Source organism: Sceloporus occidentalis, unplaced genomic scaffold (genome assembly GCF_023333645.1).
Source record: "Sceloporus occidentalis isolate IW3139 unplaced genomic scaffold, rSceOcc1.0.p SCAF_3, whole genome shotgun sequence".
In the NCBI taxonomy this organism is placed as follows: domain Eukaryota; kingdom Metazoa; phylum Chordata; class Lepidosauria; order Squamata; family Phrynosomatidae; genus Sceloporus; species Sceloporus occidentalis.
The window spans coordinates 88,559,273-88,580,632 of record NW_028316983.1 but is presented as its reverse complement, the minus strand read 5'-3'; the positions used below and the strand labels follow the sequence as shown (position 1 = coordinate 88,580,632).

Sequence of the window (21,360 nt, the reverse complement as noted above, 5' to 3'; positions counted from 1 at the left end):
AGGGACACACTCCCTCTGTCCAGTTCCCTGCATAGGTCATCCACCAAGGCAACCAAAGCTGTCTCTGTTCCACAGCCAAGTCTGAAGCTCCCAATTTCCCACTTTGTTTTGTAGAAGAAAAAAACAGTTGCTCCTAAGCGTCCCCTCCCATGAAGTGGAACCAAGAGATCACCCTGGTTTACAAGGCAGCTGATGGTGATGAAACGAGTGGGATGGAGACTAGAGTGATGATGGCGGAAGACTCAGAGTGAGTCCGACCAAACACAGGCTAGAGCTCATTGGAAAGTCTATGCTGTGACAGTGGTGGCAGCTAAGAAATCCTTCTTCGCAGCCATCATTGCATCCACACAGTGTCATCCAGCAGAGTTATTCCATGTGGTCATGGGCTTTTTACATTCCTCCCCTCAATAGCATTATATAAACCACTCGGAAGGCCGCTGTGAAGAGTTTGCACAGCACTTTGCAGATAAAATCACTTCGCTATGACTTGGATGCTGTAACTGAAACAGGTCTGGTGGATGTAACCTTGGAATCTTCTTGCCCAGTGTTATTGGATATGTTTCAATTTGTGCAGCCTGAGGATGTGGACAGAATCTTTGGAGAGGTGAGAGCCATCACATGTATACTAGACCCATCCCCATCTTAGCTGTTGAAAGCAGCCAGAGGGGGACTGGTTGACTGGGAAAGGGAAGTAATGAATGCCTCACTACAGCAAGGCAGGTTTCCAGTTTGTCTAAAATAAATAAACCTATTATTAAAAGAAGCTGTGGTGATGCCACAAATGAAAAAAAAAATCTTTCCTAAAACCCACCAGGTTGGAGAAGAACTATTGACCAGTCTCAAATATCCCCCTTTTGGGCAAAGTGTTGCAACGTGTGGTGGCCTCCTAGCTGCAGGGATCTTGGATGAAACAGATAATCTTGATCTATTTCAATCTGGCTTCAGACTTGTCCACAGTCCTGGCCATTTCTCTGTTCCAATAATCAGCCAAGGCTTTGACAGGATCACCTGCAAAGGCAATAGGGAACTCCCCAGGAGCCATCAGGAATCCATCCGGAACCATAAGCCTGCTGGGGCAGACCATCTTAATTGCCCCCGCCCCTGCAGAGGCTTTGAGTTCCAGTGAGTTAAAAACCCACTAGATAATGATCTGTCCATGACAACAGAACTACTGAGACCTTGCCATATCCAGATCATGAACATCCTGCCCTGCACAGAAAACTAGGTCTAGAGTGTATCCAGCAACATGGGTGGCACCAGATACTACTTTACAATACAAATGACAGAATAATTAGGTGCTTCTCTCAGAAGGTACTTTCCATGAAAGCACATAATTTAGATAAAATTAGTTACAAAGCCCTTCTCTCTTTCACTTAGGTCATTGTACCATCTAAAAAGGATTAGCAACAATGAGTCAAAAGAAAAGAACAAAAAGAAAAGTTCATATAGCAGATGCTATATCTTCATAGCACGATGTACTTTACAAGCTAAAAGATAATGCTAACCCTGTCAACTTGTTAACTACAAGGGTGATTTGAAACAAATTACAGATAAACTGGCAGTAGGTTTTCCACCCCCATGGAAAAACCAACATGGAAAGCTTGGGGAAATTACATTCAACTGATGTTTCTCAACGTATAAAGTTGCATCAAATTTTAATAAAAGCAATTGCTTACAGCCAATTCTGAGAGGGAAGACCAGCTTCCAGTGTCTGGGTGTTCATAGGGAACTCAGGACATGTTAGGCCTCTCTTGGAGATATTATTATCATAACGATTATTATTATCATTATATATTTATTTGCACCCTGCTTCTCCTCCCCCCAAGATTGGAACTCAAAGTGGCTACAATTTAAAAGAACAATTCAATTAAAAATATACAAAAAGTGAACATTAAAATAGAATTAAACCATTAAGAACAAATCACTCTCAAGTTAAAAGAATAAAATGCAATTAAAAAGATAAAAAGTTCTTAAAATAGTGAAAATAACACAGCACTCCCTAGACTATTATTTATGTTTTAAAGTCTGTCCGAATAGAAAGGTTTGAGCTTGCCAATGGAAGGACAACAAGGAGCGGACCATTCTCAGAAGAAACTTCCAGAGTCCAGGGTCAACCATCAAGAAAGCTCTCTCTCACATGCTTATGATTGTGGTGGGACTGAGACAAGGATCTCTTCTGTTGATCTCAGAGCCTGGGCCCACTCATACAAGGAGATACGGCCTGGCAGATAGTCTGTACCTGATCTATATAGGCCTTTATGATCATAACCAGCACTTTGAAATGTGCCCAGAAACAAACTGGCAGCCAGTGAAGCTGTTTCAACAGGAACATAGTAATTACAAGATCTTTGTATTAATTTCACATATAAGCAAAGGTATGCTCAAAATTCTGCAACCAAGATTCATACTATATATGAACAGGGAAGTTCCATAGGTGCAAGCTGAGTTCAGGAAAGGAAGAGGCACCAGAGATCACATTGCAAAAATAATCTGGATAATGGAGCACAGCAGGGAATTCTAGAAGAAAATCAGCATATGCTTTCTAAACTACAGCAAATTCTTTGTAGAGACAATGAAAGCTGTGGCTTCCTCTTAAAGAAATGAGTATACTATCACATTTGATTGTCCTGATTTGTAACCTCTCTTCAGTACAAGACACTACCATTACAACAGAAGAGTTCCCAATTGGAAAGGGAGTCAGATTGTATTCTATCATGTATGTAGAAAAGATCATATGCAGAGCAGATTTAGAATCAGCGGAAGGGGGAGTGAACACTGGAGGAAGAAATATCAACAGTCTAAGACACACAGACAACACCATACTGCTAGAAGAAAACAACCAAGACTTGGAACAATTACTAAAAAAAAAAATTAAAGAAGAAAGTGCAAAGGCAGGCTTACTGTTGAACAAAAACCAAAAATGATGGTGGAAATGTAGGTGATGGAGACAAGAGTCCAAAAGTGTCCATGTGTAGGATTTGCTTGGCACTGAAGTATATATGAAAAAGAAAATAAAGAAGTGAATTTTTCTCAGGTTTGAAGGACATCAGATACAATTAAAAAAAGAAATATGTTACAATCCATTTCAGCAGAACAATGTAGCCTAACAATACAGAATACTAGCTGTTGGCAGTACTAATTACAAGGATCAGGAGTAATACTGCAAATTCTACCACACAATTGCAGCTGCTACCCACTAACACTGGTGAGCCAGAGAGCAAAGTTACCATAGGTAGTGAGCCAAGGGGGTCACAACAGGCGAAACCAATTTAACCTTTTCATCTACCCACTTTCTTTAAAATTATGTAGTGACCTATGGCAATTTTGGGATAATCTTAACAAAAATATGTGGAATTGACTTCAGCCTGTTCACTTCATTGCTACTGGCAAAGAGTGGTAAAGCATCCTACAAGGACTTTCAAATTTTGACCATCACACAACAAGCAGATTGAACAATTTTCCAAAACATTAACCACACTTCGTTACAGAGGAAGAGAGGAATCTATGTTTTCATTTTAAAAAAAAAGAAAGCTTTGTTGGCAAGAGCAAACAGTGTAGAGCAAGACTGCAATTTTAATCCACCTCAAAGATTTCCTAGAAAAAATTAATTCAGAATAAGAAAGATAATTGTTACTGAAAAGGGGAAAAATAACCGTGAACAACATTCTCTTCATGCAAATAGATTTTGTCTGATGGAGGAGGGCTATTTGTAGAACAGGCAGTACCTGTTTTCTTATGTTGTGTGAGAAAGAAAGAATTCTCCCACTCTTCCCTTCCTACAGCTTGTTTGCAACATCTGCTGTTTCACAGCTGAATGCTTCCAGAAGCTAGCCTCCAAAAAGCTCTTTTAAAAAAAAAAACAGGCAGCAGATTTTGAAGACCTTCATCATCTTTTGCTTGACATTTTGAAGATGGTAGGGAAACCAGAAGCTGTAGCACATGAATAGTTATAAATTGTGTGATTCACTGAAAAATAAGACTTGATTGCTCAGATGGAAGAAATGATATATCTATTAGAACTCCTCCAATTACTATTTCCCATAGCATGCATTACAACATCATAGAATTGGGGTTTTCAAGTCGATTAAATGATATTGTTTGTGCAACAAATTTCACACACACTTTTTAGGGCTTCTGAAAGCTGGACAGTTCTAGTTAAATAGCTATCAAGATACATCACTCTATTAGGGAGCAGTTGTTAACAAGTTGATTCAGAAAATATGAATTTCAAATTGGATTGCGACTATAAAAGACATTTGTTCTACCCTCTGTTATGACAATCAGAATTTTTAATGAACCATAAGCATTATTTATCCTGTTTCCTGATAGAAGAAGTCAGCAGCTAGACTATTCCAGTTAAGCCTACCTTTAGGAGCTAGAGGAGACCAACTAAATCAGTTTGTTGTTCTTTGTTGTTAATTGCCCTTGAAGTCTCCCCCAATTCATGGCAACCTTGTGGATAAGACATCTCCATGATCCCCATCGTCCATTGTTCTGTGCTGTTCCTACAAACCCATGCCTGTGATCTCCCTGTTTGAGTCCATCCATCTAGCTTGTGGTCTTCGTCTTCCTCTCTTTCTAGTGCCCTCTACCTTTCCTAGTATTATTGTCTTTTCTAGTGATCCATGCCTTCTCATTACGTGCCAAAGTACTATCATCTAAATTTGATCATCTTGGCATCCAAGGAGTTTTCAGGCTTGATCTGTTCTAGGACCCATTTGTTTGTTTGTTTGTTTGTTTGTTGTTTTAGCTGTCCATGGGATCTTCAGAATTCTTCTCCAGCACCACATCTCAAACGAGTTAATTTTCTTTTTCTGCTGTTTTTGCTATCCACCTCTTGTATCCGTAGATGGTGATGGAGAATACAATGGCTTGGATGATTCTTAGTTTAGTGCTCAGTTGTATATCTTCAATCTTTAGGATCTTGTCTAGTCCTTTCATAACTACTCTTCCCATTCCTAATATTCTTCTTATTTCTTGGCTGCAGTGTCCATTATGGTAAATGTTTGATACTAGATATGGGAAATCTTTCACTAACTATTTCAATTTCTTCATTGTATCGGTCGAATTTATGTATTTCTTCTCTGGTCATTATTTTTGTGTTCTTTATGTTCAACATTAAGACTGCCTTTACACTTTCTTTTTTGACCTTCCTTAGTATTTGTTACCAGTGTGTACCCCTTTGCCAACTGGGTACCGATCTGTTTCTTTGAATTCTGTTCTGATGGTAGCCTCCTGTCCTGAGTACAGATATCTCATTAGGGCTATCAAATGCATTGGCATGCCCATGTCCTCGAGAGCCATCCAGATTTTTCTCTGGAATTCTTTTGTGTGTTCCAGTAGCCATCTGTTTGTTTTTTATTAGTATTTTTAAATTTTACAATACAAATTATAACACATTCTTCATACAAATACATGTTTTTACACTTTACTTATTTTATACTAAATATCACCTCAGGGCACCCCTTCCCTGGAGCCATTCCCATCCATATACTCCAACCAAAATTTTAATTTATCTTGTGAAGATAATTTTCCATCTTCTTTTCTTAATGCTTTTTGAATAATTTTTTTCCATATTTCATCAAAATCATTTCTTTTCCATAATCCTTTTTTCATTTTCAATTTACATATTAATTTATAATTAATCGCTATTTGCCAAACTTCTTTATGCCAATCCTCCAGTTCCACATTTATTTTCGTTTTCCAACTAATAATAATAATAATAATAATAAAATATTTATTTATATCCCACCTCTTCTGTTTGGGGATCGAGGCGGGTAACAGAGTTTATGATACACAATATGAAAACAATAAAACCCACAAAACCCTGAGCTAACCCTCCCTCCCAAACTATAAAATTAACATAAAATATGATTAAAATATATCACAATACAATACAACATTACAAGATTATTTTACAATCCGCGAATGACGAGGAGATATAGTAGGAAAGATGGATAGAATTGGTTCTGGGCGGTTATCACTCACGGAAGACCTGCTGGAAGAGAAGGGTTTTTGTCGCTTTTTAAGAAGCCTCCAATGAGGATAATTGGCGAATCTCTTCCGTCAGGTCATTCCAAGCTTTAAGAGTCGTAGCAGAAAAAGACCTCCGGGAGGTCATCACCAATCTGGTCTTTTTTGGATGTAAAAAATTTTTCCTGGAGGAACAGAATGTACAGGAAGGATTATATGGGAGGAGGCATTCCTTCAAGTAGACTGGACCCAGGCCATGTAGGGCTTTGTAGGTAATAACCAACACCTTGTACTGAGCCCGGAAGCTAACAGGCAGCCAGTGTAATGACTTTAGAATAGGTGTAATTCGGTCAAACCTAGATTTTCTGGAGACCAGTCTGGCTGCCATGTTTTGTATCAGTTGAAGCTTCCGGACATGGCACAAGGGTTGCCCGATGTAGAGCATTAACAGGTTTTACCTTTCACAAAGGAGTTACCTCAGGTATAATGTGCTTCAACAATCAGGCTACTAAATTAAAACCTCTGTTTACCTTCTAACAACCGATTACAAGACAAAATATACTTAATGCAGAATACACAGTTGAGAACAATTGGTTTATTATTAACAGTTTATCACTTCTTGAGAGAGCATGTCTACTAAATGCATGCTGAATGTTTTCGTCTAGTTTGATCTTAATTCTTGTAGACAATGAATTACATTTGAGAGCTAATGTCGCAGGAAATTCTTAACTTAGCCCAGAAACTTTCATAGTCTTTCCAGAAAGGTGTAACCAATAAGTTTCAGACCTAGTAAGAACCCATCACATCCCATGAAACTTTCTAACCTATAGTTTTAGACTGCTTTCACATTAGCTATTTTGCTTACAATTACCATCCTCCTTTGTCTCTTCACTTTTTGTGAACTATCCATATTACATCATTTTCAAATGACTATATTCCCAATGTTTTCTCACTTGTCTGCTATGCCTGATCAAACTGATTTTAACAGCCTTTTTATTTTATTATGAATGAATGAATTTATTACGGCATACAGCCAGCATAAAGTAATAAAATGTTTAGAAAAATTACCTTATATCTAGTTAGAAACATTTATTTTCCAGCAAATCATATAAACATTATATTCAAGCATATCATATAGTACATACAAATGCTAAGGATAAAACTTTGAACTGTGTTTCTGGAAGGATTTAGGAAAACAAAAATAATTGATTATCTACTATCAAAATAACTGTGAGGAGATTATATGATAGTTACCCTTCTAAATTTGGTGAATAATTTATTCATATGGATCTACATGGTCAATCGATTTCTATAGACAAAATCATTTTAAATAAAAAATAAAAAATTATGGCTGTAGTAGCTAAAAAAGCCAAGGGCATTTATTATATAGTAATTTACTGCATCTGCTTTAAAAAGTTTTTACAACAAATAATAGCAGCTTTATTTTATTATTACATAATTTAAGGATGGCCTTTCTGGTCCAAATTATATGAGGTGCTAAATGGGAATCATAGCCTAAGGAGGAGGAAGAATATCAAAGCTCTGCTTACTTTGGCTTCACATTTTAATATATATTTTAATATACCGTCTATATGTATCCTTTATATTTTATAACATATACAGTGTGCCCTCCCCTTACGCGGGGATCTGTTCCACATAAGTGGAAATCAGCGTAAGCTGAAGCCCCATATGAAGTAATGGGTCTCGTGCCCATGGCATGCGGTGGTGTAGCGGCATGTGCACCACAGGCGCACACCCCATTAATTCTTCCGGGGTGTGTGATGGGCTCTTGTGGCCTGGCTTTCCGTGTATGTTGAAAGCCGCATCTGGCGTGCCTGCGTAAAACGCGGGTGTGCTGTATATAGACCAAATGTTTTATCTGTTCTAGTCATATCTATTTTGTTGTGAATTTTAAACACATTATACTAAACTGTTTTTAAAATGCATTTGTTTGCACTTAATTATACCCCACTGGTTTATTTTAATATGGTTTGCTCTTATGTGAAGTCAAAGGCTTTCATGGCTGGCATCCATAGTTTTTTGTGGGTTTTTGGGGCTGTGTGGCCATGTTCTAGAAGAGTTTCTTCCTGATGTTTCACCAGCATCTGTGGCTGGCATCTTCAGAGAATGCTACCAGATACTTCCAGTTGGTAATGGGCAGGCTGAGGAAGAATTTGGGTTCCTTAAGATCCAAATCATCTTCAGCCAGTGACATCAGCCACAATATGGGCACAAAGATGGGGATGGCAGGGAAGAGTTTGGATTTAGTACTGTTTAAGCTGGACCAGGGAAGGAGCCAAGGGGGGGGGGGGTTCTTGGGATCCGGACCCCCCCTTCCATTAGAAAAATGAATGGTGTGTGCTGCTGCGCTGCCGCACCCAAGCCCCATTATAATGGTGGCACTTAGTCTGGACCCCCCCCCCTTCCCAAAATCCTAGCTATGTCCCTGGCTGGACTAGTGTTGGCTAAACCCAGCTTTGGTCTTTTTTGTTCTGTTAGGATTATACTAATTCCAGTTAACAAAATGGGACTTAATTCAGAATAAACATACAGCGGACTCTTGTTATACACTGGGGTTTGGTTCCAAGATCCCCCATGGATAACAAAAACTGTGGATGCTCAAGTCCCATTAAATATAATAACATAGCAAAATGGTGTACCTCATAAAAATTGGAAAATCTAAGTTTGATATTTGAAATTTATACTTTTTTAACATTTTCAAACCGTCGATGCTTGAATCTGTGTATAAAAAATCAGTGTATAAGAAGGGCCAACTGTACAGTGTGCCCACATCATACACAGGTGCTCCATATGTATCTTCCAGCATATGCTGGAAGCCGCGACAGAAAGCGCCTCCTGTGCCCTGGAGTAATGGGGCGTGCGCCCGTGGTGCGCGCTCCATGGCACGCCACAAGGCATGAGCCCCATTGTATCTTATGGGGCTTGAGCTTACACATATTTTCTCTTATGCCGGGGGGGGGGGGGGTCCGGAAGAGAAGGGCCCACTGTACTTACAATCTTGTTTATCAGAAATGAGAATGAGTGAAGACAAACATTACATGATTGTAATGAGGAATATGGCATTGTATTAGTGCTGTTAAGAAACCAGTGTTCTAATTTTATAGTTGTACTTCCATCTGACTGCAGAATAGCCATATTTCAGTGCCAAAGAATACCAGTGTTCAGGTTCTTGAAATTAACCACTTGGGACAACTGTGCATAGATCAATGAGCCTCTGGTTCTAGGCCTTGGATAGGCAACTTGTGGTGTTCCAGCTGTTGTGGTGGAGTTCCCTCCATTCTTCATCATTAGTGATGCTGACTGGAGCAAACAGGAGTTGCAGTGCCATGTCCACACGTTGCTCATCCTTGCTTGAATCCTTAACAGTTTCTTATGGTTGGAAGAGACCATCTGCACTTACAAGTATTCATCAGAATGTTTTTTCCTAGTGACTTGAATGGAAGCTGATTGGGGGGATTGGACTATAATTCCCATTGGTTTCAATACAATAGTGTAGTAAAAGTTTATAATGTGCCATGCTGACTCTAATCAAGTTAAGATAGATTTCTCATATGCATAATAACAGGTATTTATAGCACATTCTGAAGTAAGCTGTAACACCAAGGATAGTATCCTTCATTGTTCACAAACACTTTCTTTTCTATGTGCTCCTTGGAACAGAAAGAGATGCTGCATGACTGATGTCATGCAGGAAATCCTTTAGCAAAAGGGCTCTGGGTCCCTCCTTCTCTGGCCTGCAACCAATCTTCCCACATCATTTCATGTTGCCTGCTCAATTATCTTCCATAAATGGCTTTATTTCTAAGGTTGTAAATGCTGACAATATCCATAGCCAGCTCAGCCTCATCAAGCAGAAGCATAAACATTCTATGAAAATGCTAGGAACTATCCAATGAAGCTTGTGAACTTCCCTGGCATGTATTGAGGTGTCTCAGCCACCTTTGAAGAGTCTATGTTTCTCTCAAGATCTCCATCAGAATCTCATGGCATTTATCTGTCGTTCACTTCGTCTTAATGCCACCTCGATAGATGGTAAAGGGCATTTTAGATCCGGAGTATAGTTCTCCTAAAGCAGTGGTCTACTCAACACCAATACCATGACCTCAGTTTTCATTTAAATAATGGTAACTTCAGTTTTTCCTGTATTCTTTGTCTGAGTTTTAGTAAAATTTCCTTAACTGTTTCTTCTTTTAAAAAAGTAGCATTACTGAATGCTAATTACTACTGTGATTTAGGTGTGTGGTCCTCTAGATCAAAGTGGGAATCATGCAGCCCTCCACATATTGCTGAAGTGCAAACCAGCATTGTTAACCATTAGCAATTCTGGCTAGGGCTACTATGACTTGAAGTCCAACAGCATCTGGTGGTCCACAATTGTTCAAACTCTAAATTATTGGTGAGCCATGGGCCACATACAGCCCCCAATGCAATTTGGAAGAGCCATGCTCCCCCGGGGGAGTCAATATCATTGCTCAAAATACTCTTCCGAGTCCTCTAGAGACCATGGAGGCCATTTCCATAATGTTAGACATTTCCAGGGGTCAAATATTTTTGCTCCCACATGGCCTATGGGAGGGCATTCCCATCATGTTTGGCCAAGAGAGATTTTTTCTAAAACATGGAATGAACACGAAGTGACTTGTAAAAAAAAGGCCTCTGTTTGTCCTAATGTTGCCCACAGAGGCCCTAAAACATGGTGGAAATGCCCCCTTACCCTTAGAGGGCATTTGGGGCAAAAATGATGGAGCAGGTGCAGTGGTTCTCCTGGCAGGACTAATGTTATTTCCTACCCTTCCACAGTTGCTCACCCTTGCTCTAGAAGTTCTGACTTACAACTCCCAATAGACTGAAACAACATATCCACTGGTGAGGGATTGTAAAAGTTGTACTCCAAAAACATCTGGAATATTGTTGTACCAAATATATTTTTCTGCATGTGTCAGTAAACCAACTGTGCTGTAGTGTTGTGTGTGTGTAGAGAGAGAGAAATGGTGAGATATATATTTAAATAACTGTTTAAATGATAAACTAACCAAAGCTGGTGTTTTCTCAGCAACCACTTCCTCAGCATTTAAATCTAGTTGGTTGAGAGTATTTATCAAAGAACATTTAACAGTCTGCTCTATTATTCATACTGGGTAATCACATTTGGCAGGATGTGATTGTGGGCTGCTTTAGGGAGTCTCTTCTGAAGTGCACAGATGTATATTTTACTAATGAATTCAAAGCAAGCTTTGAAGAGTTGCTTGCACACACACACACACACGTTCCAGAACTGGAGATTCCAGTACAGCACTGGGGAGAAAATGTAAGCAGAGCTGGGTATATTGATTTGTCCATTTGGACTGTTGTTTCTATCTTTTAACTGGACCATGCCTGGCAATTCACTTGAGATCGTTGCCTAGTAATGGGAGACAAATGAAATAGCAACTTTAACAGGCACATATCTGTTAGGGATCTAATGTTCAATAATTGCTTCTGGTTTGTTTGTTTTTTGTACCTGTCACCAAGCAGCTTCTAGGTGTTCACTGTTTTTAATCACATAAATCATTTGTAGATAACAAACAGTATCCTTGAAGAAAGAGTGATACCGGTCATGTGTAATGTAAGGGATAACCCAAAGAAATAGATACTCTCTACAGATGCCTTTGGAGGATGGTCAAGAAACAAGAAGGCAGGCTAATGGTTGCTCCAAATCTGGCTGCTAAAATATCTGTATATAGTAGGGGGGGCACCTATGTGAGGTTGAAACATTGCATTAACTTTACAGAAGACCTTGGAGCTGAACCCCATCACACTTCCTGACTGGGGAAAAAAAGTTTACCCAATAATGTCCAAAATGCCCTCTTGGAGGACATGGAGGGTATTTTTAACATGTTTTGGAGGAAGCACTGGGCCATTTTAGGCCCAAGAAAAGCCTTTTTAGCAACACGATATCACCAAAAATCACTTAATGTTCATTTTCTGTTTTCGAAAAAGGCTTCTGCTGGGTCTAAAATGTCCCAGGGGGGCAAAATATGGCAAAAAAAAAAAAAAAAACAAAACAAAACAATAAAAACAAAAAAAATGTAAATGTTTACTGTTTTATTGTATTTTTAAACCACCTCTACAGGATGTTCCTATAAAGACTGCAAAAACATTATACCGCAAGGGGAATGGGAGGGCAAAATGATGCAAGACTTCAGTTTAATTATTCCAGATCTAATTTAAATTTATAAATAGGTCAATATGGCAATGCCTCAAACAGACAGGGCAAAAAGGAGCAGCCAAATGCCACTCATACCCCAGTCAGCGTGAAACCACAGCAACTGCGCGTTCCTAGCCCCAAACTGGGCTGCTGCTGCATTCCCAAATGGGACACTGGCAAAGAGCAGACTTTATCTGCTCCTTTTGCAGCTGGCTTTTCCACTCTCCTCATAATTTCTGGCCACTCTGGGGCCATATGTCATCTAAGCACCAGGCCCCAGAGTGGCCAGAAGCTGCACTCTATTGCCTGTCTGTTTTGGGTCGCAGCCTCTTCTACAAGCTTAAATACCTAAGCCTTCTCTGCCTTAAAATCAGTTGGCAATCATGGTCAGTGTCTGTAAATAGTTTACATTTGAAGAATTGCACCATTTCATCCCTAGAATGGGTGCACTATCCTTTGGTACAAACTTATGAGCACTGTTCTAAAATGTTTTTACTGTCCTAGACTGAGAGAAAAGTTTCAGCTTAAAACATTTTGATTCCATTTATTTTATTTTATTTAAAAACCTCTTCTGCCCTAAATATGGTTACTACTATTTTAAGATTTTGTGGGCTGAATTTCAACACTGGAATCTTTTAGCAGCCTTGAATTCTCTTGCTAATTGGTACTGCTGAGGCAGCTCTCCCAGTTTTAGACATATTGCAAGATGTCCTACTTTATTTTAGCTAAGGTTACATATCTATAATAGAATTATTAAACATATTATCTCGATTTGCTTTTAGCCACTTGCATCCTGAGGTTTTCATGTTTTCAGGTAACTATCTAGACCACAACTGCTAATGATATTCCATATTGTCATTGAGAATACTGAAAACACTAAAAGGGGGAGTTGAGGGGAGGTGCTAACAGAGAAACAGTTGCTCTTACTCAAACAAGGATACACAAATAATCAGGTGAAGTTCCAAAAAAGAAAGAAAGAAAGAAGGAACGAATGAACATGTATTTCTTATTTTAAGCCACAATATTTTCTAAATAATCCTACAGGTTTGTACATCTACAAAAGCGTACAGTCACTATAGAGCTCAATAACTGTACAGAGCTTATGCAGCCTTCATAAGTAGGGAATATTCCTGCTGAGCTGAAGATCCAAGATATTTAGAAACTGTGACAGCAACAGATGAAAGCTAATTATAGACAACCCAAACACTTCCCTGTATATTTTCCATTAAAATTACTTTCTGATAATCACAGACAGCATGAATTAACTTTTTGGCAATCTGTCTTTTAGCACCTGAAAAATGCACAAGATTTAAACATGAATAACTATACATAATACATAAGGCTGAAAATGACCATTTGCTCTAGCTTAATGCCATTTGTTTATGCAACTATGAATTAAGGACTCTATTCTCTAGATCTTTACTTACTTACTGATTTATTTTAAAATGCACTATTTTCTTTGGCAAAATCTGTAATAAATTGTTGGAAATTTTATTGCATTCTCCAATGTATTGCATTCTCCTTTTCCTCCTTAGATAGACAGGGATTTCTCTCTATCTATACATGTGACTCCTGTCACTTAATTTTGGAGGCTGTTTAACAGACTCTCTCTCAAGTTTCTAAACAGTCTCCTCTCAGTACAGTAACTGTCTCCTCTCAGTCTAAGATGGAGTAACAGTCTCTTCTGAGAGAGGTTAACAGCCTCTTCCTGCTATACTAATACCAGTTATAATAGGATTTAGTTTGTTACGTATTTATTTATTAAAGTTATAATTATTTGTTTTTAAACTACAAACTGTATGTTTGTTATTTTTTGGAGTAAGTCTTTATTCTTTAGGAGGACAGATGTAAAATAATTGTCTGACCCACACCTTTGCTGTTCTGATGTAAACTGAACTCTAACAAGTTTAACTTTCAAACCAGTATATTTTTGTTTCCCTTTAAAAGGGTTAACATCCTGGGGGACTAAAATTGCACCCCACAAAAATTCATTATTGAAAACAGGCTTTTGATTTCAAAAATCAGCTCAGTAATAGTCAGATCAAAAGACAAATGGTTGTTTGAATTTTTCTCCTATTTGTGCATCATGCTCTCTGGTTACTGAATTTCCACTCCACCCCACCAGCCACAGAAAATGTTATAGTTTTTTTTATTATTATTATTAGTAGTAGTAGTAAAAATCAAATCTGTGTACTTCAAAAGAGAATCTTAAAAGCAACGGACAAAGAGTTAGGCCCATTGCTCTTCTGAAGAGTTTTCCATCACTGCTCTATCATGAAGATACGATGAACTTAGTGGAGGTTATTTCTGAAACAAAAGCAGCCAAGCAGCTCTGAACCATGATTTATCTATTGCAAATCTGGAAGATCAATCAACTGTATTGGTTCTTTATTCTGGTTAATTATAAACCATAGTTTCACACTGGCGTGGTTTGAGTGAATGATCCACATTAGCTTCAGGGCTGTATACTTCCCTCCCCTTCCTCAGCTTTTGTCTACTTTTTGGATTGATTAGAGTTTGGAGATTACCGCACTGCGTTCTGAGAACGTTCTCAGAACGTGATGAGAATGGAACACATTTAAGAATACCGCACGTATGTGTTCCAATCGGGTTCTGAGAACATTCTAAATGTGTTCTACATGTGTTCCAGGAGGGTACAGATTGAATGTGTTCCCAGAGAGCTGAAACGTGATGAGAACGTTCCAACAGAGGTCTGTGTGGTATTCTTATCCGTTCTCAAATCCGTTTTCTCATTCCTCCGTCTCCTGATTGGCTGAAAGAATGACAGGCAGGGAGGCAGGGAGGCAGGCAGGCGAGCGACTGCAGTGAGGGAAGAGGTGTGTGGGGGGGGGAAGAAGGAGGGAGGGAAGGGAGGAAAGTTGGGACAAGGGAGAGAAGAGGAAAGGAGGGAAAGAGAGAGAAAAAGAGAGGGAAACAGGGGGCCAGGGCAGAGAGCAAGAGGGAGAGGGTCTGGCTGCTTCTGCGGGGGGGGGGGGGGGCTCTGGTGTCATGTCCAGCGGGGCTCCTGTGCTGGCAGCCTGCAGGAGGCAGGGATGGCAGGGATGCCCAGGACCTTCTCCTCCTTCCCTCCAAGAAGGAACCCACAAAAGCTCCTCTGTTTGGAGCACCACACAAAAGCAAGCAAACAACTCCCAGAATTCCATAGCAAAGAGCCAGACAAGAATTAAAGCGGGGAGGGAAGCTCACAGGCCCCACCTGGAATATTGTGTCCAGTTCTGGGCACCACAATTCAAAAAGGACATTGAGAAACTGGAGCGTGAATGGTGAAAGGTCTGGAAACCATGCCCTACAAGGAACGACTTAGGGAGCTGGGGATGTTTAGCCTGGAGAAGAGAAGATTAAGAGGTGATATGATAGCCCTGTTTAAATATTTGAATGGATGTCATATTGAGGAGGGAGCAAGCTTGTTTTCTGCTGCTCCAGAGACTAGGACCCAGAGCAATGGATGCAAGCTACAGGAAAATAATAATAATAATAATAATAATAATAATAATATTTATTTGTATACCGCCCTCTGGCAAACCAATCCGGGCGGTTAACAACAGTAAAATATAAAATATGACAATTAAAAACCCTTTATCCCTCCCCCCCTTAAGACAGTATTAAATAGTATAACATATTAAAAACACAATATCAAGCATAAAAACAGCAATTAAAACTAAAAACCCTGATATCCCTCTGTTGATCCTCAACCATCACTAAGATGGGGCCACAGGAGGAATGAGGGAATCAGGGAACCTGGGCCGGGATGGTTAATCTGGAAAGGCCTGCCGGAAGAGATCCGTCTTGACCGCTTTTTTAAAGCTGTCTAATGATGTTATCTGACGGATCTCATCTGGCAGGTCGTTCCAGAGTTTGGGGGCGACAGCAGAGAACGCCCTCTGGGAGGTCGCTGCAAGCCTAGATTTTAGAGGCTGCAGTAAGTTCCTCCCAGAGGACCGGAGAGCGCGGGGAGGATTGTACGGGAGGAGGCGGTCCCTAAGATAGCTTGGACCCAAGCCATTTAGGGCTTTAAAGGTGATAACCAACACCTTGTACTGGGCCCGGAAGCTGATAGGCAGCCAGTGGAGGGACCTCAAAACCGGAGTAATGTGGTCCCTCCTAGATGTACCTGACACAAGCCTGGCTGCCATGTTTTGAACCAGCTGTAATTTCCGAGTCAAGCACAGGGGTAGCCCCATGTAGAGTGCATTACAGAAGTCAAGGCGTGAGGTTACCAGCGCGTGCACAACCGTCTCGAGATTCCTTACTTCCAGAAAAGGGCGCAGCTGGCGTATCAGCCAAAGCTGATAACAGGCACTCCTGACCGTCGCATTTACCTGATTTGTCATCAGGAGCGACGAGTCAAGGAGCACCCCCAGACTGCGAACACAGTCGCTGGAGGAGAGTGTGACCCCATCCAGGACTGGAGGTTGCAACCCAATTCTTGGTTTCATTGAGAGAAGAGATGCCATCGGAATTCGAGGCCGACGAACGAGATACGGAGAAATAGATTTGGGTGTCATCAGCGTACTGATAACACCCAGCACCATAACTCCGTATTATCTCACCCAGCGGCTTCATATAGATGTTAAATAACATCGGGGACAAAATAGCCCCCTGAGGAACCCCACAAGTGAGGTACCTCTTACTGGAGCTACAGTCCCCGAGTAGCACCCTCTGAGACCTGCCCGAGAGGAAGGACCGGAACCACTGCAAAGCAGTGCCCCCGATACCTAACCCCTTCAGGCGGTCCAAGAGGATGCCATGATCTATAGTATCAAAAGCTGCTGAGAGGTCTAAGAGCACCAACAGGGTCACACTCCCCCTGTCAATGCTCAGACGCAGATCGTCAGTCAAGGCAACCATGGCAGTCTCAACCCCAAAGCCTGTCCTAAAGCCAGTTTGAAATGGGTCTAGATTCCAGCTCAACATTAGGAGGAACCTCCTGACAGTAAGGGCTGTTCAACAGTGGAATACATTCCCTCGGAGTGTAGTGGATTCTCCTTCCTTGGAGGTCTTCAAACGGAGGCTGGATGGCCATCTGTTGGGGATGCTTTGATTGTGATTTCCTGCATGGCAGAATGGGGTTGGACTGGATGGCCCTTGTGGTCTCTTCCAACTCTATGATTCTATGATTCTATGAAGGCACACATTACATGCGCGCACACACAGGAGGCAAAAGGGTGACAAGCAGCCAAAAAGGGGAATTGGGATGACAGCAGAGGACTCTTCTTTTCTAACCGGTTTAAAGAGCTGCTATGGCTGCCGGGGCTCTGCCCTTGGCCCAGTCCCCTCCCTGGCAACTTGCTTTCCTTCGGCTTGAAGAGACCTGCATGGAGCTCCTCCTTCTTCCCAGCCTTGCAAAGGAGGTTTGGGATGCAACTTGCAAGGCTCATCTCTCCCCATTTCTCTTTCTCCCTGCCTTCCTCCCGATCCCAGCCTTGCAAAGGAGGTTTGGGATGCAACTTGCAAGGCTCATCTCTCCCCATTTCTCTTTCTCCCTGCCTTCCTCCCGATCCCAGCCTTGCAAAGGAGGTTTGGGATGCAACTTGCAAGGCTCATCTCTCCCCATTTCTCTTTCTTCCTGCCATCCTCCTGATCCCTCCTTCTTCCCTCCCTTCCCTCCCTCCTTCTTTCCCCCCTCTCTCTCTCACACACACACCTTCCCTCACTGCAGTCGCTCGCCTGCCTGCCTCCCTGCCTCCCTGCCTGTCATTCTTTCAGCCAATCAGGAGACGGAGGAATGAGAGAATGGATTTCTCTCGGCCTTGGTGGAATATGTTCTCAGAACGGTTTCAAGAAAAAGGAAGCGCTGTGCGGTAAAATGCGTTCTCATCACGTTCTGATCACGTTCTAGTTTGCTAATGCTGTAATATACGTTCCAGGAATGTTCTCATCACGTTATGACACGGAACGTTCTCAGAACGCAGTGCGGTAATCTCCTATGTAGTGTAAGACTGTTTATAAACATAAACACAAACTACAGTTGATATTGGTTACAGATATTAGTTATGGTTAGCTGAAGCAAGCCAACTTGTTTATGAAGCTAGCTTGGTTCACCAATCCATAGTTAAGATTAACTCCAGCATGCATAAATATGTCTGAAATAACTCTTCTAAAGAGATAGCATTGATTGGAGGAGGCTGCTTCTATTGTTACCTTTTTTTAATTTGTTAAGTATAGTATAAGATATTACATCTTGAGTGATCTTCACTTTCATATATGGTGCAAAACAGCACCATATTTTATCTATTTATCCTTTATAGAAGGATGGGATTCATACAGCTAGGCAAATGTTATTATACTACATGTCCCAGTAATCCTAGTCCACATAAGCATAGATTAGGAATACTGTGATTTGCAGTATGACAAGGTCTGAATGGCCACTTTATTCCCATCCATTTTATGGAGACTTACCATGAGAAAACTTAGTTTTTCCAGACTTTCTCTTAACCCTGCCCCCTTCCCTATGCCCTACCCAGTGTGCCTTTCAGTATTTATTTATTTATTTAACTTTTTAATGCAATTCTGGAGCCTGTTAATGTGATTTAAGTTTTTTAAAAAGATAGGAAAAGAAATACTAAAAAATTAAGGAAAACAAGCTGCTTGGAAATAGTGAGAGGAAGGAGAATGGGGGAGAGGAGGAGACACTGACACCATATGACTGCCAATATCACAACTGCCATGGCAGCAAGGTTTCGCACATCAGGTCTAATGGGACTGCAGTGTGATTGGGAGCATATTGATGGGTTTCCGCCATCAATGAAGCCATGCTTCATGGACACAACATCTTGTCAGATACAATGTTGTGTGATAAGTATCGCAAAAGGTGATATTTTCCAACTACAATTGCACTTTAAAAGCCGCATGTGATAATCTCCTAGTTGAATGAAAGAAGAGAGTAGCATACGTTTTCATAGACTTAAGTCTACTTCATCAGATGCTTCACCCTTATTTGTTTTTTCACTCACCTTGGCTCAAACATTGGTTTGAGGTTTTGGATTTTATTAATCATTATTACACCTACTTACATTTACTAGATAAGTGCAAAAAAGCTCAAATTATGCCAAAAATAACATAGAAAAGGCACCCAAACTTTTATTGCAAGTAAGCCAAAAATACTGACTGAGACACAGGTTCGAAATTTAAGTGATTTATTGCCAATCTGGTATAAATAATTGTAAATTCTTTTATGTGTAAAAAAATAATCCTGTTTTGATCTGTCAGAGTACAAACGGAATTTATCACAAATATTTATTCTAAACTCTTTCAGAGAAGAAATACATTCATGCAGTGAACCACAACAAGCTAATAGCTGTAAAGATAACCAATATTCAATCAACTTCCACTTCAATAAATACTTCTTTGCAACATTGCTGGTACGTTTCCATAATGAACATGCCCACTAGACTGAATGAAATAAAAATACACAAATGACAAGATAGCAATTAAAGAAGCTAATCTTATAGCGCACACTATCTTGTCTTCAGGAGTTAGTAAAACCTAATCTGCAAACTGATGAGATTCATGAAATCTTTGGATAAAATTTCATAGTGTGTACCAACAAAAAGAAAGAAAGAAAGAAAGAAAGAAAGAAAGAAAGAAAGAAAGACCATTCCCTAAAAGGATGTCTTCAAGATACCTAAGCTCTAAGCTCTAAGACAATTCAGCATTCAAGACATCCAGTTGGTTGTCAAGGAAACTTGTGTTAATCATTGTAATTCTCTTTTCCAAACTAAGCTATCATTTATATTGTCCAGAAACAGTAGAGTGTAATTAAAAACTCTTTTCCTACAGAGTACATTAGATGTTACAACCAGCACATGGTCTTTATTTCATCTTCTTTAAAAATGTCAACTCGGTCTAAACAAAAGCGAGGCAAGCACTGAAGGGCAAGACATATGTGCAGTGTTACTAAGGTCCTGAGTTACTTCAAGCAAAAATAATGAAGATCTTAACTGAAATGTTACAAAATCATTATTGACAATGAGTTACCATATATATTCAACTTTAAGTCAACCTCATGTATAAGTCAAGGGCAGGTTTTGGGACCAAAAGTATGGATTTTGATATGATGCATAGATTAGTCAAGGGTAAAACTTAGGGACAAAGGATATAAAGGATGATGCAAAGGAAAATGATGCCAAAGAAATTAGAGAATTCTGGCAGACATAACTGTGCTCATCCTAAAGGCTGGATGGATGAGAGAATAGAGGGGATCCATGCTTCTTTTTGGTGCTCCCAGGATAGACTAAGCTCTCACCTTTTACCTTTCTATTCAGAGAAAGTGGATGGTTCTTTTTATTTGTGTGTGTGTGTGTGTGTGTGTATCCCCCTCCCTCCATAATAACTGTCATCCTTCGGCCTGTGAGGGAGCAAACAGGCAGGCCCAGCTCCACCAGGGCTAGCCTTAAGAAGAAGAGCCCTCCCTCCAGTCCATCTGCCTTGGTCCAGGCCTCAGAGGGAGAGAATAACCACTAGACCTCATCCCCTTTCCCACCACCATTCCCTTCTCCTTTTGTGTCATGTCTTTTAGATTGTAAGCCTGAGGGCAGGGAACCATCTAATTAAAAATAATAATTGTAAGCCACTCTGATAGCCTTTAGGGCTGAAGGACGGGATATAAATACCATAAATAAATAAATACACTTGTCCCTCCATATTTGCTAGGGTTAGGGGCACATGACCCCGTGAATATGGAAAAACCACAAATAACAAAAACACCATGTTTTTACCTGAGAGGACGCCTCTCTAGGAATCTCTAGGTCCTTCAGTGCAACTCTGTGGTCAACATCCAACAGACACTGACCATAGAACTGCACTGGAGGAGCTACATATGCCTAGTAGAGTATTCTCTCTGGGAATTTCTAGGTCTTTCAGTGTAACTTTTAGTTAAAGTTGACCTTAGGTTTGCACTGCAGTACCTAGAAATTTCTAGAGAGAACATATTAATCAAATCTGTGAAGAATCAAATTTGCAAATATCAAAGCCACAAATATGGAGGGATGAGTGTACAGTGCTTACATTGACCCATGGATAAGTCAACCCAGGTTTTTTGGGTCAATTTTTTAACAAAAATTTCTAGACTTATACATGAATATATACAGTAAATCCAATGTTAAGCAATGTCTTGCATAATAGAATTTTCCTCCTCTCTCTTTCTCTGCAATGTCCCA

The 21,360-nt window shown here is 40.2% G+C and overlaps 1 protein-coding gene across 2 annotated transcripts in view; it reads right to left on the bottom strand.

Annotated features, from left to right (window-relative positions):
* Positions 1-21,360, bottom strand: part of PDE4B (phosphodiesterase 4B) — a 330,845-nt gene that overhangs the window by 230,216 nt on the left and 79,269 nt on the right. Inside the window, exon 1 of one of the 2 annotated variants that reach the window (XM_089515370.1) lies at positions 2,902-2,982. The exons of the other annotated variant lie outside the window; for it this stretch is intronic. Within the exon in view, the coding sequence (XP_089371496.1) occupies positions 2,902-2,969 (68 nt within the window). The 5' untranslated portion in view covers positions 2,970-2,982. Of the gene's footprint in view, positions 1-2,901; positions 2,983-21,360 lie in introns of those variants that run through there. 2 annotated transcript variants of the gene reach the window in all.